This window comes from Crocuta crocuta, unplaced genomic scaffold (genome assembly GCF_008692635.1).
Source record: "Crocuta crocuta isolate KB4526 unplaced genomic scaffold, BGI_CrCroc_1.0 scaffold71, whole genome shotgun sequence".
NCBI classification, from domain to species: Eukaryota; Metazoa; Chordata; class Mammalia; order Carnivora; family Hyaenidae; genus Crocuta; species Crocuta crocuta.
Genome location: NW_027527548.1, coordinates 1,134,201 through 1,151,363, shown reverse-complemented (window position 1 = coordinate 1,151,363; position 17,163 = coordinate 1,134,201). Strand labels below are relative to the sequence as shown.

At 51.9% G+C, this 17,163-nt stretch overlaps 1 protein-coding gene across 1 annotated transcript in view; it reads left to right on the top strand.

Moving 5' to 3' along the window:
* Nucleotides 1–1,708: 1,708 nt before the first annotated feature.
* Nucleotides 1,709–17,163, top strand: part of EYA2 (EYA transcriptional coactivator and phosphatase 2) — a 173,910-nt gene continuing 158,455 nt past the window's right edge. Inside the window, exons 1-2 of the mRNA XM_077766497.1 lie at nt 1,709–1,818; nt 15,349–15,394. Of these exons, the coding sequence (XP_077622623.1) occupies nt 1,710–1,818; nt 15,349–15,394 (155 nt within the window). The 5' untranslated portion in view covers nt 1,709. The remainder of the gene's footprint in view (nt 1,819–15,348; nt 15,395–17,163) is intronic.

Sequence of the window (17,163 nt, the reverse complement as noted above, 5' to 3'; positions counted from 1 at the left end):
CAGGAGGCCCTCAGGGTACCACGTGGTCCCACGTGGCATCCCATACCATCCCCAGAGTTAGCCATTCTCGGAAATGTTTTTCATCCCATACGTACCGTTATCTGTGTATCGCGTGTGTGTGTACCCCTAAACGGTATATAGTAGTGATTTGTATTTTTTAAATTTTTTAATGTCTATTTATTTTTGAGAGAGAGAGATAGAATGTGATTGGGAGAGGGCAGAGAAAGAGAGAGGGAGACGCAGAATCCGAAGCAGGCTCCAGGCTCTGAGCTGTCAGCACAGAATCCAATGTGGGGCTTAAACTCACAGACCGAGAGATCATGACCTGAGCCGAAGTCGGACGTTTAACCGGCTGAGCCACTCAGGAGCCCCTAGTATTGATTTGTATATTTTGCACTTCATGGAAATATCATATTTTGGGTACTCTTCTGCCTCTTTGTTCAGTACTTTGTCAGTCTCTCTGTCGTGCTGTTTATGGAGTCGCAGGTCCGTCTTTGCTCTGCTGTATCACACTCCACCGCTGGAGCGCACTGCCTCTATCATTCTTCGTCCTCTGGGACTGGGGGATACTTAGATTGGTGCCTACTAAGGTGTTTCCTTACAGGTAACCATCTCTTTTCATCCTCTCCATGACCTCTTCGGGGCGGTACTTTGATAATCCCATTGTCCAGATAAGAAAGCTTTTGACTAGAGCAGTTTGGTAACTTTCTCAAGGTCATGAATGAGGAGCGAAACTGAAATTTGAGTCCATGACCTTTTCATGATGGAATCTGGGTTTATAACCCCTTTTCCACCAGTCAGTATGTTGCGTTTTATGAAAGTAATGATAGCAGGTCTCCCCAACAATGACCTTGAGATACTGATGTGCTATCAACACACTCAGCCTTTCTCTTCCGACATCTTGAATCGGTGCCACACACTATGGGTTGTAGTTGAGCCCTTTGAAAACAGCCACATAGAGGATTGTGTACATGAACTGGAAACCTCATTTCCTAACCCCAGTGGGTAGGAATTTAGGAGGAATAAGAACGGACATGGTACAAATACTGAATGGTTTTCAATTAAAAAAAAAATGAGAAAGAGAGGGTTGGAAAGAAAGACCCAGAAGATTTGTCCCATGCTTTCCCTGCCCCCCATAACCTTTTATCAAAGTCGTGAGTAATTCAGGAGCTGGTGTTTCTTTTCTTGGAGGGGCCACCGAGAGGGGCTTGTTAAGTGTTAGGGATGCCTTCCGAGCCTCTCTCTGCCCGTACAACGAGCACCATGTCCATTTTTCTCTCGAAACTGCAGTCAGTCTCCTCTGCCCAAGCCTCTGCTTTTGGGAATCCAAACCCAAACGCTCCCTGTCTGCCTGTCTCTCCCTTCCTCTGCTGGAAAGTCTCCCTCACTCGCTCCAGCTCATTCAGATGACATTTAAAAGAGACCAGAATCTAATTTTTCTAATGGCAAAATACAGTATGAAGGAGGGGAAAGTTTTAATCAAGTGTGTGTATTCTCTGGAGGGGAGCAAGCACTTCATTTTCATTCCTTATTTCCCTTTGATGAAAAGTTTAGTGAATTTTTATTATGGAGAATTTATAAGACGGCGGGGTTTAGGTAATCAGCTTTAATATTTATACTCTTAGGGAAAGAAATAGGCATCATTAGTAAGCATGCATAATTAATGAATAAATTATATTTCCCCTTTGTTTTCTTTCAGGTACAAGGAAATGCTAGAACTGGTGATCTCACCCAGCCTCACTGTAAACAGCGATTGTCCGCGCAAACCGAAGCTTAGCCGGGCCGACGCTGATGTCTGGACTCTGAGTCAAGTAGAAGGTAGGCCTCCTGGCATGAGTTTCGGGGGACCTGTGGCATCCCACCCGCCCCACCGCGGAATTTAGTAAGGGACTGACAGCACCCTTTCAAGAATACCGTCACAATGACAATTTCTCCTCCTGGCATCGGGACTGTTGCCTCTGCACCCGAACTCTGGCTAACAGTTCCTGTCTGGTCATCAGAGGTGTGACTGTGCTGCTCCGAGTTCTGAACTTCCTGTGCGGAAAGACGCTAACACTTCGGCAGACGCTCATAGTCAGTTTCGGGTGTGTTGCAGGCCGCTGCCCTGGGCGTGTCCCGAAGGGGCTGGGCTCCATTGCTGGAGAGCCTGTCCCTCAGCGCCCTCCCCCCCCCCGCCACCCAGCCATCAGCATCCAGCCAGATCTCTTGTTTACCGAGGTTTGACGCTGGGACCAGAACTCGCTTGCCTTTGGCTTTCAGGTTAGGTTGGGTGGGAGTCAAGGAAGCAGAGGAGAATTAAGCTGTTTAGAAAATTATTGGCAAACGGTGCAGCCGAACTCGTTTCCACGAGAACAATTCCAGCTATTGTTTGCTCTGTTTGGGATCTGTCAGCCTTCCTGGGAGAGCGGGGAGTTAGCAGAAGGCATTACGCTATTATGTTTAGCCATTGGGCTTAACCCTTTACGCGGGCCCGCTTTGGGATTTGCCGCTGGTGTCCCGGGACCCTGGGCTGACTTTCCCTCATGGTCTGTGTTTGATGCCCGCTCAAGGGGCATCGGTCCTGCATCACTGTCGGGGGAAGCCAGAACCTTATGTCTAGTCACATACAGCATCACAAGGAGTTTGCTTCTGAGCACTCCAGGCTTCCAGGGATAATTATTACTGCCACCAGGGCAATGACGTTCCCCTTGCATGCTGGTAATGCAGCTGAGACAAGTCTACTAAAAGTACCACCGAGAGGGTCTGGGCTCCCCGATCAAACCACATGCTGGAGAACATAACCGTCATTCTTTTGGCCCTTTGGAGTGTCCGTGTGAACCACCTGTGCTCTTTGAGAATTTGAGACGATTTATTGAGCCCCATTCAGAGATCATCATTCTCTTCTTTCTGAGTAGAGGCACTATTTCGAACCGGGACCTCATTTCAGAGCCAGGCAAGCGAGGAGGAGGCGGAGGAGGCTGCCAGGGGAGGAAGATCCAAGGCTGAACCCCGGCCCCACCGCTTCCTAGACAAGTGGCCTCGGGCAGATTGTTTAACTTTCCCGAGCCTCTGCTTTCTTACCTGCCAAACGGGGGGCATAATCACGACCCGCCTCCTAGGATGCCTGTCGCTGCCTGGCCCGCCATGGGCGCATGGTACAGTGGTTAAACTTACTGTCCCAAGGTCGTTCTCCTCTGAATCTGATAACCACGGTGAGTGTAGAATCATGGCTGCAAACTGGCGGCTCATGACAAGTCTGCCCTTCAGGTGCGGCTTTGTTTGGTTTATGCTGTCCTTTAAATAGAAATGAACTTGTAAATGTCAGGAGAGTTCACATAAAAGTGTGGATTTCTAGTTGCTCTCAAGATGCTGAACACTTTAGACATGCTGGGCCCACATTCCCACCTGGCTGCCACTAGTGGGAGCTGAGATGCAGCTGTCCCTTAGATGGATCCCAGCCACTCCCTTATGTCCTTAGTTTTTATGAGCACATACTTTGTGCCAGGTACTGTGGAAAGCAGCATAACTGTAGATTAACCCTCCTCCTCTGTCATTAGCAGGGCAAATACCCGGCACTTGTGTGTGGTAGGCATGAATATATGAACTCGCTGAAGCCTCACAACTCCTACAGTGATTAGGGGGGTAGTGTTATTAACCTTGTGTTACAGAAGAGGAAACTGAGGCACAGAGGGGTCAAGTAGCTCGATTGAGATGACTCAGTTCAGTGACAGCTGACATTTGAGCCTCCGTCATCTGACTCTGAAGCCTGTTCTCCTAATCAGTACACTGTATTGTTTCTCGCTGAATTATGACACCCCTGTTAGGCTGTGAGCCCATCTTACAGATGTGGAAGTTGAGGCACAGGGGGGTTAAATATAAAGAAAGCAACCTAGAGACACACAGCTAGCAGCAGGGCCGGGAATCAGACTCAGGCACTCTGGCTTCAGGGTCTCCACTTCTAAAGGTGAGAATCACTTTCTGTCAAGCCCTGAAGAGTCCTCCTACTTCTGATAATTGTCCCTACACAGCGGTGGCACCCACAAACACCTCATCTCTCTCCTCCTTTTGTGGCGTGGAGCTGTCCGCACCCTTTGCACTGCCCCGGAGGGAGCAGGCTGGCCGCCAAGGCAAAGGCTTTGGAGCTGAGTGTCGGGGTGGAGGGAGGTTGCTCCCAAATTCCGAGTAGGCAGGGCCGGGAGGGGCAGCTTACACACACACACACACCTTTCCTTTTCTTGAGATGGGTGGTGAGCTCCCGGGCTCCATAGGGAACACTCCACCCTAGCTGTGGCTTCAAGTGCCAGATTATTCGGCTGCCCTTCCAGCCTGGCCCCCTGGGTCCTTCCTTCTGTGACAGAGGCATTACTGAGTGACTGCAGGGACCCAGATCCCGGGAGGACCAGGGAGGCATGAGCCACAGAGCCCCCATTCAGGAGGATTCTGGAGCANCAGCCTGGCCCCCTGGGTCCTTCCTTCTGTGACAGAGGCATTACTGAGTGACTGCAGGGACCCAGATCCCGGGAGGACCGGAGGCATGAGCCACAGAGCCCCCATTCAGGAGGATTCTGGAGCGAATGTGGAACCGAGAAATCTCCCAGTGGCTCCCACTTCAGCCATGGGCCTGCCTCTTACCATCTGTGGTCCCTGGGCTTGTCACTCAGCTTCTTTGGAGATGATTTGCCTCATTTGTTAAAGGGGAGTAATTATTCCACTGACCTCCCCGAGTTGCTATGAAGATGAAATAGTTAAAACATGGAGAGGACTTAGTGTTTCTTAGAAAGTATAGAATAAGATCTAAATGCCTTACCCGTGGCCACCAGGGTAGCCTGTCCCTGCCAGCCTCTCAAAGTCACCTCCTCCCTGTCCCCTTTGCTCAGTGAACCGAGTCCTGGCCTTGGACCGAGCCCTGGCCTTGTTTCTTCTGCTATAACTCAGGAGCATGATTCTGCTCTCAGGGCCTTTGCACATGCTGTTCCCTTGGCCTGGTCTCCCCCTGTCTGTAGGACCATCCTCTCAGCCGTCAGTCTTCATCACAGAGGTCTCTCCTATCAAATGTAACCGTTCGTTCCCATATTCAACTGGTGTTTATTCCATCCAGCATTGTTGTCAGCACAGTAAGAAGCAGAGTGCATAGCATGTTGGACAGCGATACGTGCTGCGGGGGGAGAAGCGGGGAAGCAGCATAAGGAACGCAGGGATGTGAGGGCGTCCCTGGGAAGGTGACACCTGAGTAAAGACCTTCAGGAGATGAGGGAAGGCGTTCCTGTCGATGCAGAAGAAGAGGAAATAGCAAGTGCAAAGGCTCTGGGGCCGCAGTGTGTAGCGCGGCTGGAGCCCAGTGAGCAAGGCGCCATGGGCGAGATGAGGTCAGGAAGCTGGCCAGGCTCAGGCATCACCGGACTTTGAGGCTCAGGCATTGCCAGACTTTGAGAGCCACTGACGGGACAGAGGCTCCTACCCTGAGTGAGGTGGGGGCAGTGAGAGGGTTTGGAGTGGGGGAGGGGCCTGTGATCCGCATATTGACAGGACCTCCTTCCCCCCGCCCCCCGGACCATATGTGAGAACGACTGGGGGTGGGGGCCGGCTGGGAGCCCAGAACCAGCCTGGAAGGCATTACAGTCACCCGGTGAGAGATGCCGACGCCTTGGACTGGGGCAGGCAGAAGGGCCCGGATTCTGGGCCAGATCCGAGGGGAGAGCCAGACAGGACACCCGCGCACCCCGTCTTCCTCAGCATCCCGCCCTCTGTCGGGAGGTGCGTGCCCTCTCGTTCAGCAGGCTCCGGCCGGGATGTCAGTTCTCAGAAGGCAGACCCTGCCCACCCTGGTGATCTGGCCTGCCGAGGGCATGTGCGCCACAGACACACAGCAGGCGCTTCAGACATCCTGGCCCAGCGAGTGAGGACACAGGGCCACTCACTCCCACAACCACATGTACCCGGGCTCAGGCTCCCCTCTCTTCCCCAGAAGTAACCACCGTTACCGTGTTTTGTGTCCATGCCGAGACCTTTCCATAAGCCATCGAATTTGTACAGACGTGTGTTTATGTGACTCAGGCGTGTGTGTTTATGTGTATATGTTTACAAAGGTACATTCACCGTAGGAAGTGCAGTGTCGCTGGAAAAACTTCTGGAACATGAAAGCTATCGTATGATACATAGGTGCTCTAACTTGCTGTGTTCACTCAAGGCACGTTAAGAAGTGATTTACCTCTTTTTTTGCTTAACTGAATAATCCACTAAAGAATGACCCAGTTCATGAAGCCGTTGCCTGGCCCGTGAACACGAGGTTATTTGTAATTTTTTGCTCTGCAAACAGTGCTCCCGGGCTGTTGTCACGCAGGCTGCTATTTGAACACGCGCCCTCTTTCTCTAGAGAAGATGCTGAGGGCTGGAAGGGCAGCATCAGAAGGCAGCGCCCCGTCCTTTCTGCCTTACAAACCCTCCCCCCTTATCCAGTGTCGCCTCCGCCCCATCAGGAAACCTCCCAAGCCCCTCGGGAAAACTGGTAGTTTCCCGTTCCTCCCTTCATTTCCGCACCACGTGGCCATCAGGTTGTTTGATGCACCTGCTGTTGGGGGGGCACCTCTCTCTGGGGTACCGACCCACCCGCACACAGCCTGCCTTTGGGGACTTTGCAGGCTACTCTGTTCCAAAGACACTTTTTGCATCACCCCATGGTCACTGCACGTCACATCCCACAGGGTTTGGGCTCAGCCAGCTCTGTCATTTGCTCCCTGGGTGAGTGTCACCAAACTCCTAGTCTCCCTGAGCCCATCTCCTCACCTGGATAATGAAGATATGTTTGCTGCCCACGTTTGTTCATTAAATTGTTCCAGAATGCCCGCTGTGAGCCAGCCCCTGGTGTAGGTGGTGGGAATATAATGGTGAAGGAGACAGGCCCCTTCCCAGAGCTTACATTCTGGTGGGAGAGGCAGGTATTGGATTTTTAAACAAATGCGGGACTTCAGATGGTGGTAATTTCTATGAGGCAATAAACAGGAATGTGACAGAGAGTGACCAGCGCACAGCCCAGGGGTTAGGAAAGCTTTAGCATGATTTTGTTATAAGCCTTGCTGGGTGCGTGATGCTTAGGAAACACTCAGTGGAAGTTAGCTGTGTGTCTCTTGCTCTTTGAGGTGCACGGACTCACCTGGGAACTTTGTTAAACTGCAGCTTCTGATCCAGCCTAAGGGTCTGCATTTCTGACAGTCCCCAAGGTGATGCTTCTGGTCCACCAGCCACTCCGAGTAGCAAGGTGTGAGCTCTGTGGTTCTCAAATTCTCTTGTTCATCAAAATCAGTTTGCATGTTTTGTTTGCACACAGATTACAGGGCCCCACTGCTGGCATTGCTGGTTCTGTAAAGGTTGTGCCTGGGGCCAAGAATTTGTGTTTCTAACAAGTTCCAGATAATACCAATGCTGCTGGCCCAGGGACCACACTTTGAGAACCAGGCTTCTGCACTGGGCTGGTTCACACAGAATATCCTGGGAGGTTTAAAAAAATGTCTAAGGCTCATGTCCAGATCCCACCCTCAGAGAATCTGATGTAATTGGTCAGTAGTGTGACCCAAGCAATGGGATTTTTCTAAAGCTCTCCAGATGAGTTGATTGTGCACCCAGGGTTGAGCACAGTCATTTTAGATGGCAAATTCCTCTAGGATAAAGACAGTGTTTTATGTCTATGTACATATTTAAGTTATTGTTCCTAATTTGCAAAGAGCTCAGTCTATGACTCATGGTAGATCCTTAAAAATTATTTATGGATGGATAGGTTGATAAATTAATGGGTGGAAAGGTAGAAGGTGGATGGATGGATAGATGATGGATGAGTGGATGGAAGATGGGGGGTTGGGTAGAGGATGGATGTGTGGGTAGGTAGAGGATGGATGGGTAAGTGAGTGGATGGATGGGAAGATGGATGGGTAGATGGAGGGTAGATATGGATGGGTGGAGGATGGATGTGTGGAAGATGGACGTGTGGATGGATGGATGTGTGTAGGGTTGGATGGATGAAGAGGTGGATAGGTAGATGGATGTGTGGATGTATGGAAAATGGATGGATGGGTGGAGGATGGATTGTGTGCATGGATGTGTGGATAGATGTATGTATGGATGGATGGATGGATGGATGGGGATGGATAGATGGGTGGATGGATATATAGATGGATCGATGGAGGATGGATAGATGGGTGGAGGATGCATGTGTGGATGGATGGATGAATGTATAGATGGATGGATGGATGGATGGATGTGTGGATGGATGTATAGATGGATGGATGGATGGATGGATGTGTGGATGGATGTATAGATGGATGGATGGAGGATGAATGGATGGGTGGGTGGAGGATGGATGGATGGGTGGAGAATGGGTAGATGGCTGGCTGGATGAATACAGGAGAGTCTTGAGGAATTACAGGTAGCTTTAGGCTGATGTTAGCTTTGAATCCTTAGTAAAATCTCCTTAATTTCCCCCTGCCTTATTTCTGTATCTGTAAAATACAGATAATAACTTCCTCTTTGAGTTGTTATGGACACTGACAGAGAGAAGACTCACACAGTCCTTAGCACAGTGCCTGGCTTATAGGAACCACTTGAGAAATATTAGCTATCATTCATTACTGTTCAAGGGAAAGTTGGATTTGAATGGCATCTTGTCTTCTGGAAGGAGAGGAAAAACTGTTACGGACTGAGGAAAGCAAAGCGAATCGAGAAAACTTTTTCATTTAAAATGCAGATTTTGGGGGCGCCTGGGTGGCTTAGTTGGTTAAGCGTCCGACTTTCGCTTAGGTCATGATCTCGCGGTTTGTGGGTTCAAGCCCCGCGTCGGGCTCTGTGCTGACTGCCAGCTCAGAGCCTGGAGCCTGTTTCAATCTGTGACTCCCTCTCTCTCTGACCCTCCCCTGCTCACGCTCTCTCTCTCTCTCTCTTTCTCTCCTAGAAATAAATAAAAAACATTAAAAAAAAATTTTAAAAAAATAAAATAAAATGCAGATTTTGCAGAAGCCAAGGCTATATTCTCGTTTCCTCTGAGCGGTGAGACCGCACCCAGGGGACCAGCTGGGCTGTCTTCTCTCAGACCTCTTGCATCTCTTCCGTCCTGGGCATCCCAGGGTCTGATTTTAAGTTCCCATCTCACGAGTTCTACCCCAGAGCTGACAGATTTTTGATTCATCTCATCCCAGCCGGGTTGAGCTGCCCAGACCTTTGCCGGTGTCCTCATCTGGCAAGACACAGATCAGCTTCACCTCTCTCACCCTTCAGCCTTTCCTTCTGGCTTCCTGGGGGCCTTAGCACCCAAAACGACCTCTACCTGCATGGAACAGAACTCACTCTCTGGGCGGAGGTGGGGGGGAGCACTGGCATAGTGGGAAGGAAATTGCCAATCCTCTCCTTATGAAAAAGGGCACCGACTACTATTAATTATCAAATGCCTTCCCTGAGTAAAGAGCTCTCCCCTCTGGCAGTGTCTCCTGGACTTTACACGTTCCCCCAGCCATTCTCTGCTCTGTGTAGGTAACACGTCTCTTGTTGCTTGCTTGCTGATTTTCCTTTAAAACCACCCCCTTTCAATAAATTCATTTTAAGAGGAAGACTTAACACCAGCTCCAGAAATGAAAAGCTATGCCTTTGATGGTCTCGCTGTGATTCCAGTGTGCATTAAAGTAAGTTGGCAAGGATTTAAAGAGAAGAGCGTGTGTTTACATAACCCCTCAAACCCTCACACCCTGGTATTTACTGGCCTTGTCTCGTGCAGTCCTCAGGAGCACCCCTACGAGGGATCAGTGACCCGTTCACATAGCCACTCAGTGAGAGTCAGAATTGGGGGGAGCAGTTCTGGACTCCCAATACAGTGCTCTGCCCTGCTGTGGTTGTTCCTGGCCTGGGAACACTTTAAAGCACCCACGCAGGGAGATGAGCCGATTCAGTTTGGAGACTTGCACCTTTTGTAGCAAATACCTGCCTCAAGACATCTTGCACTAGAAACTGTCTCATCTAATGGGGATCACTTAGCAGTGGTCCCTGGAGTCCAATCAGGCAATGTAATAGTGGCCGCTGCTTACAGGATCATTAGCTTCTTAATCCTCCCGGTGAGAGGTTTCAAAAAAAGTGTGAACATCCACATTGGGCTCACGGATTTAAGTGGCTTATGCTAGGGCCCCAGAGAATGGAAAGCTAAGAACGGCTCCCACCTGGCAGGTACCTGCCTCTCGCGGTTCTGGTAGCCACCGGGTGGGTAAGAGATACCGCCCATCTTGTGGATGTGAAAACCGAGGCATAGAGAGAGGCGGTGACAGGCATAAGGTCCCAGGTCCTGCAGCAGCAGCAGCAAGACTTGTATTTGGGTCTGACCCCTTAAACCCATGTGCTTTGGGTGGGGGGAGAACATTAAGTTGATATATTTCAGAGATTTGGGGTGTGGATCTGGCTCACAGTAGGTGCACAAATGCTCAAATGAATGAGCAAAGTGTGATGGTCCCTGCCCGAGTTCCTTCACACAATCACACGTACGCACACTCACATGGAAGTGTGCACTCACACACAGATCTGTCGTTAGTTGCCTCGATTGTGTCTTATGCCTTGCTCATTTATGTGATCTCCCGGGCCCCGCATGCATTTGAGTTTGTGACTTCTAGAATGGAGATTTACTGTTAGGAACCCGGAATTGTGATACTTTTTAATAGTTTGCAGTTCTTGCTTGGCTGGTAGCGTAAACTCTCATGGCTCAAAAGTGTCATTTCCTGGGGGCCACATGTCAAGGCCTGGAGTCTGCATTTTTCTTTTCTTTCTTTTTTTTCTTGTCTTTTCTTTTTTTATTACAATTTCTATTTTAGTGTTTATTTTTTAGAGGGAGAGACAATGCAAGTGGAGGAGGGCAGAGAGAGAGGGAGACACAGAATACGAAGCAGGCTCCAGGCTCTGAGCTGTCAGCAGAGTCCCTGATGCGGGGCTCGAACTCACAGACCGCGAGATCATGACCTGAGCCATAGTCAGACGCTTAACTGACTGAGCCACCCAGGCGCCCCTGGAGTCTGTGTTTTAACTGGACCCCCAGGCCAGTCCTGTGCAGGTTAGGTTCCCGGTCGCCCTGCCCTATACCATCCACTTTCTTCCTGTACAAAGTGTTATAATTGCAATTAAGTACCTAGTCGGGTAATTCTTTATTTGCCCTTCACCTTCCCCCCAAAACAGGACATTCCTGACTGCTTCAGCTCACTGTTAGAACCCCGATCCTAGCTCATGCCTGGTGCATGCTGGGCATTGAGTAAGTGAATGACTGAATGAATGAATGAGTGACTGAGTGAGCCCATTCCAGAGGCTTTGGCTGTCTGTTTAGTTAATCCTTCTCCCTCTAACCATGGGAGGCTGGAGAGGAAGAGGAGGCCTAGAGTTTTAAATTCAGAAGCAAATGGAGGAGGCTGCCTGTCGCTCCCCACCTGAGCGCTAGCTGTGTCGTTTTCTGCACCGGCCGCGTCTTCCGAGATGTGTGGTGAGGCTTGGAGATGGGCTGCGCCGGGTCAGGTCGTTACAGCTTGCTTTCACCTCATGCATTGTGGACATAAGTGTCCCTCAGTGATTCCTCCACTGACCTCAGCCTCATCCGGCATGGCAAGTTCAGTGGCACTAACAAGGTCGAGAACACGAAGCTGTGGTCAATGGAGGCACGTCTCCATCTTCCGGGCTCCAGGTCCCCCCACATGAGAGTGAGCTGCACGTGGTGTTTTCACCGCCCTGGAGATGCTGGGGGCTCACGGGATGTGGAGTCCGGGGATCGCCTGCCCCTCGTGCTGATGGCCCCGTGTTTGTGTTGGGGTGACGGTGAGCGGTACGCCCTCCTCCCAGATTGCCAGCTCGCGTGTGCGCCTGCTGCCCCTTCCACCAGGCTCTGGAACACTCCGCCAACATGTGGGGACTCGTGACCACCATCCCTCCCCCCCTTCCCCGAGCTCCAGCAAGCTGTGGCACCACAGGCGTGCCGCTGGGCAGAGCATCGTGCCTGGTGCACGGTGGTTCCTGGGCCACACGTAAAGCTCAGGGCCTGGCCTCCCGTACCTCCGCCCTCAGCGTGTCTGGCTCCTTCTGACCGGCATCCGGAGAAAGCGGTCAAATACAATGGCATTCGGAAAGCAGTAACGCGAGCATCCAGGAGTTCACTGGAAGACACCCTGGGCTCCCCCGAGGACTCAGTGGTCCCCTAGGACTTGAGCGGTGATGTTCACTCCATCTTCCCCCTGGGGGCTGGCGTTGCCCACAGGACCAGCCTGTCGGTCCCACTTCCTAGTATGCAGGTGACATGTAGCTACAGCTACACACAGGCCTCCTGGTCCTTGTGACCTCGGAGGACATTGGCCTTGGACCACAGCAAGAGCGCCGGAGGGAGAGAGAAGCTCTCTGCTCCTGGCCAGGCCCCACCCCTGCGTCCAAAGCGCTGCAGTTCACCATCCTTGACCCAAGCCCACCAGGCCCCCTGAAGAGGGGGAGTAGCTTAGGAGTCCCGCCCCCTCACATCCCATCAGGACCCCCAGTGAGGCGTATACCGACCCTCCCTGGGAGAAAAGGCAGAAGGGTAAGGGCAGGGAGGGGCGGAGATCATTCCACGCGTAACGTCCTCATTTTCCAGGTTTTCATTCCCCCGAGTCTCCTGGGATGAAAAGTTAAACAAGATGCCTGCCCCAAAAGATAAAAGCCTGCGTTTTTCAAAAGTCTGCAGAAGGAGAATCTCTTGTACTGAAAGCCTGTGTTTCACACAGTCTCCCCTGGAGTGGCTGGGGGGCGGGCTGGGGGGGGGAAGGGGAGAGGCTGGGAGGCTTGCATAGCAGGCGAGGGAGACCTGCCCACGTGGGGGAGGCAGGTAACTCAACAATTCAGAGCAGAGGAAGCTGGAGCGAAGCAAACATGCAAATCACAGCACGGAGGCTGGGGCAGAAAGATACTTCGAATTTACAGATCGCCAAGTTCATCTGAGCCCATAGGAATGTTGCCATAAGATGCGATTTTTATGAATATTTACATAGTTATTTAAGAAAACATATTCAAAATGTTTAATTCAGTAACTTAGGTATTACTCAACGCACTCAAATCATGGGCTTTTACCGATAATGAGCACTGTGTCTGCTTCAGCATGAGACGTTCATCCTCTCGCCCTGGGGGAGGGCGAGGGCAGGGTGCTGGAGCTCCTGCTTGGGGCAGCGGACCCCACCAAGGGAAAGGAGCATCGAGTGGGCACCTACTGTGTGCCGGAGCTTTTCTTGCCATTCGACCACAGCTGTTCTTGGCGCCTGGCTAGCTCAGCCAGTTAAGCGCTCAACTTCGGCTCAGGTCATGATCTCGTGGTTCGTGAGTTCAAGCCCCCCCGTCGGGCTCTGTGCTGACAGCTCAGAGCCTGGAGCCTGCTTCAGATTCTGCGTGTGTCTTCTCTCTCTCTCTCTGCCCCTTTCCCCGCTCATGCTCTGTCTCTCTAAACATTTTACAAAATACGTTGTTACACTCCTCTTCCTCATACACGCGTGTGCCCACATACTTCACACAGCACATTCTCACACCTGTAACTGGCACCAAAGTCTCATCCAGCCCTTCTTACCGTGGGCCATCCACGCTGGTACTGTCCATTCGGTTTGACTGTGTCAAAAACAGCTGGTGCTCTCTGAATGGGCTTTGGGACTCCCACCCTTGACCCAGAGGTTTTGACCCAGCAGAATTTGACTCAGTGGGGGAGGGGGTTCAGGGAACAGGCTTGGGTCTCACGGGGCTCACGGGGCGCTTGGGTCCAAGTCCAGCTCCAGTGCCCATGGGCGGTGCGGCTTGAGTCGGGCCCTTGGCCTTCCCCAGTTTCTCCATCTGTACCGTGGGGACGGTGATTCCACCCCCCTCGTAACACCGCTGTGAGGCCTAAGAGAGGTCATGCAGGTGGGCAGTTAGCGCAGGGCCCGGCCCATAGTGACCTCCCGGGTGTGTGCCCGTAGCTGGTGAGGTGATGATGCCGTTGTGGGCCGCAGTGCCCTGGTTGCGACGAAAAACTCCGGAGCCAGACGACCTGAGTTCAGATCACACATCCACCCCGATGAGCCCTGTGGCCTTGGGTGAGTTAGTTAAGCCTCCAGCTCTTCATCTGTAACACGGCGGTATGAAAGGAACACTCGTCATGGGGTGATTATGGGGATTAATAATAACAAATCCACACTTAGAGCTTGGCACGTCACAAGCACTGGGTAAATGATGCACATCGTCATTGTCTTCGGTCTTAATCCGCATGCCTCCTTGTGAGATCAATTTCCCCCCATTTCACAGGGGGCAACACTGAGGTCCAGAGACTCTGGGCAAGCTGCCCAAAGTCTCACTGATACTACATGGAAGAGCTGGAGTTGCAGGTTGGTGTTCTGAGCCTCCAGCCTGGGGCTGAGAGAGGCTCAGAGTTCTGGAGACCTGAGAGCATTTCTCGGGAGGCACGGGGACACCCCAGCCACGTACCCAGCACGTAGGCACTGCCCTATGCACCGGGGAGTCGGTACAGTCAGTAGACCTGTCATCTAGTGTTGGCCGGACTTCACGGCGACGACACCAAGTTGCGCTGTTAAAGATGACATAACACAGTCCCCAGTGGGCTGTCCATTTATAAAATTAGCTTCTCGAGAATATCGCTCTCAGCTTTGTGGCACCTCTTGCATCATTGTCTCCCACTGAAGGCTGGATGCTGTGTGCCGAGGGATACAGTTCAATCAAGAGCTCGGGCCCCTCTGTTTTCCTCCTTACACCCCAGCGGGAGCCTTGGAGAGGAGTCAGATGCGCCTGCCCCTGAGTGCTGGGGCCAGCCCCTCCTGAACCCCACGGACTGAAACTGGGGCAGGGAGAGGAAGAACATCAAGATGATGTCATCAGAAGGAGGGAAATGGATGTGGGCTAATGAAAACCAACTGGTGTCTGGTTCTTGGGTCCTCGGGGTGGCCTTTGAGGCATGGAGGGGAATGGTTCTCCATCCAGCAGTGGAAATGGCACCAGCCTGGGAGTCAGGAGACCTGATCCAGGCCCCAGTTGGGCGGGACCTAGGTCGAGCGTGTCCTTTCTGTCCCTTTGGCCTCAGTGTCCCCATCTGTGCAATGGGAAAGGGGGAGGGTTCCACCCTGATGTTTCAAGATGTTATAGACTCTTTACATGTCATCCTTCGATGAGTATCCGGAGACGAAACTCACCCAGAAAGGGGTTTTGAGGAGGGAATGCTGAAATGCTGTGCCTCGCATGAGCTTCTGTAGTCGAGAAAGTCCCTGGCAGCAGCTTTCCAAGTTTCTTCCCACCCAGGCAAGCGTCTCAGCTCACAGCTTCTGCGGACCGTCACTCTGACAGCTAAAGCCCTTCCCGTTTCTCTTTTCCCTCCAGGCATCACCACGGCAGCCCCTCCGAGTGTGTCTCAGCTCTTCTCCAGGTGAGCGCTCTTGCCCGCCTCCCTCTGCTTCCCTACCTTTCTCCTCCTTGCAGGGCCGAGGCTCTGGAGCCTCAGCCCCCAGAGAGGAATCCGGGTTCCAGCACTTAACCAGCTGAGCCACCTGGAGCACATGACTCGACCTCCCAGGCCTCAGTCTTCCCATCTGGAAAGGGGGGGGGGGAGCCATCACAACACCAGCCCCTTGAAATGAGCTAAACATGTTAAAAGGGCTTAGAATGAAGCCTGCAGCAGAGCGTTACGTGTTGGCTGTTATTTCTTCCCTTCTTCTCTTTGTTCTTTTNCACAACACCAGCCCCTTGAAATGAGCTAAACATGTTAAAAGGGCTTAGAATGAAGCCTGGAGCAGAGCGTTACGTGTTGGCTGTTATTTCTTCCCGTCTTCTCTTTGTTCTTTCTGTCCGTCTTTCCTTCCCTTTCCCTCCCCTTTCCTTCCCTTCTTCTCCCTCCTTTTCACTCTCCCTCCCCTGCTCTGTCCCCCCTTCTCTCCCTGCCTGGTGAGTGGAAGAGAGAGGCCAGTAAAGCAGAGACATCCTCAGGTGGGCGGGCAGCATCCGTGCTGCACCGGAGGTGTGCAGGGGGCAGAGCGAGCTCCCTGATGGCCACAGCTTCCCGAGACCCCGCGGCGGTCAAGGTGCTCTGAGCCTAGAAGGTCGGCTCCTCCATATGCAGACACGCGCCTCCCTTGACCACACTGGAGAAGCCATTTAGAAGAAACACTCTTTCTCAGCCTTCCTTTCCCTGCGGACATTTTGAGGGTTGTTAGTAGCAACAGAGGTCTGTCCAATCTATCTAAACTTTTCTTTAAGGCCTCGGGGTTGGGGAGTTCCACTCCTCTTGTCTAGGTTTTCCCTGTAGCCCCCGATTAATCTGCGTGGGGGAAAGGGGTGCTGATGGGAAGCCGGAGTTGATCGCCTGGAATTTCCACCTTCTAGTTGCAAGCGCAGGTATGAATTGGGAGCAGGTTCAGGTAAGGTTCTGTGCTCAGCACCAAGTCCCGAGCCTCGGGACTCATCTCGGGCGCCACAGAGAGCGGGAATGTTGGCAGATGAGACGCCCTCCGAGACTCGTCCCGGCGTCTCCAAGTCAGATGAGTTCCTCACACACCTCGGGACAAGTTCCCCAACCCTTTGACTTGTAGGAGTCAAAAGGAATGAGGAGCAGGAGACCTTCTGTAAACTTTCATACCCGTCCCACATCTGCCGTGAGGCTTCTCACATAGAAGGGATTCCGGAAAGAAAGAGGCTTTAACTAAAGTGATGTAACCAGGGGCGCCTGGGTGGCTCAGTCGGTTAAGAGTCCAACTTCGGTTCAGGTCATGATCTCACAGTTCATGAATCCGAGCCCCACGTCGGGCTCTGTGCCGACAGCTCACAGCTCAGAGCCTGGGGCCTGCTTCTGATTCGGTTTTCTCTCTCTGCCCTTCCCCCCTTGCTCGCTCTCGCTTGCTCTCTCTCTCTCTCTCAAATAACATTTGAAAAAAGATTTTTTTAAATAAATAAAGTGATGTAAAAGAAATGGAATCAGATCCAGAGTTGAGAATCTCATTACTATCTCCTGGCAAGCACTCTTGTCAGAGCAGGTAAGTACGGGATGTTTTGTGCAGACGGCTATGGTCCCCGTGTGTGAGCAGGAGGGAGAGAGTGGCCCAGGAAGAGGCTAAGGGTGCAGTCTCTGGAGCCAGATTCAAAATCTGCATCAGCTGTGTGATCTTAGTATGTTAGTCTCTCTGTGCCTCTGTTTTCTTACCT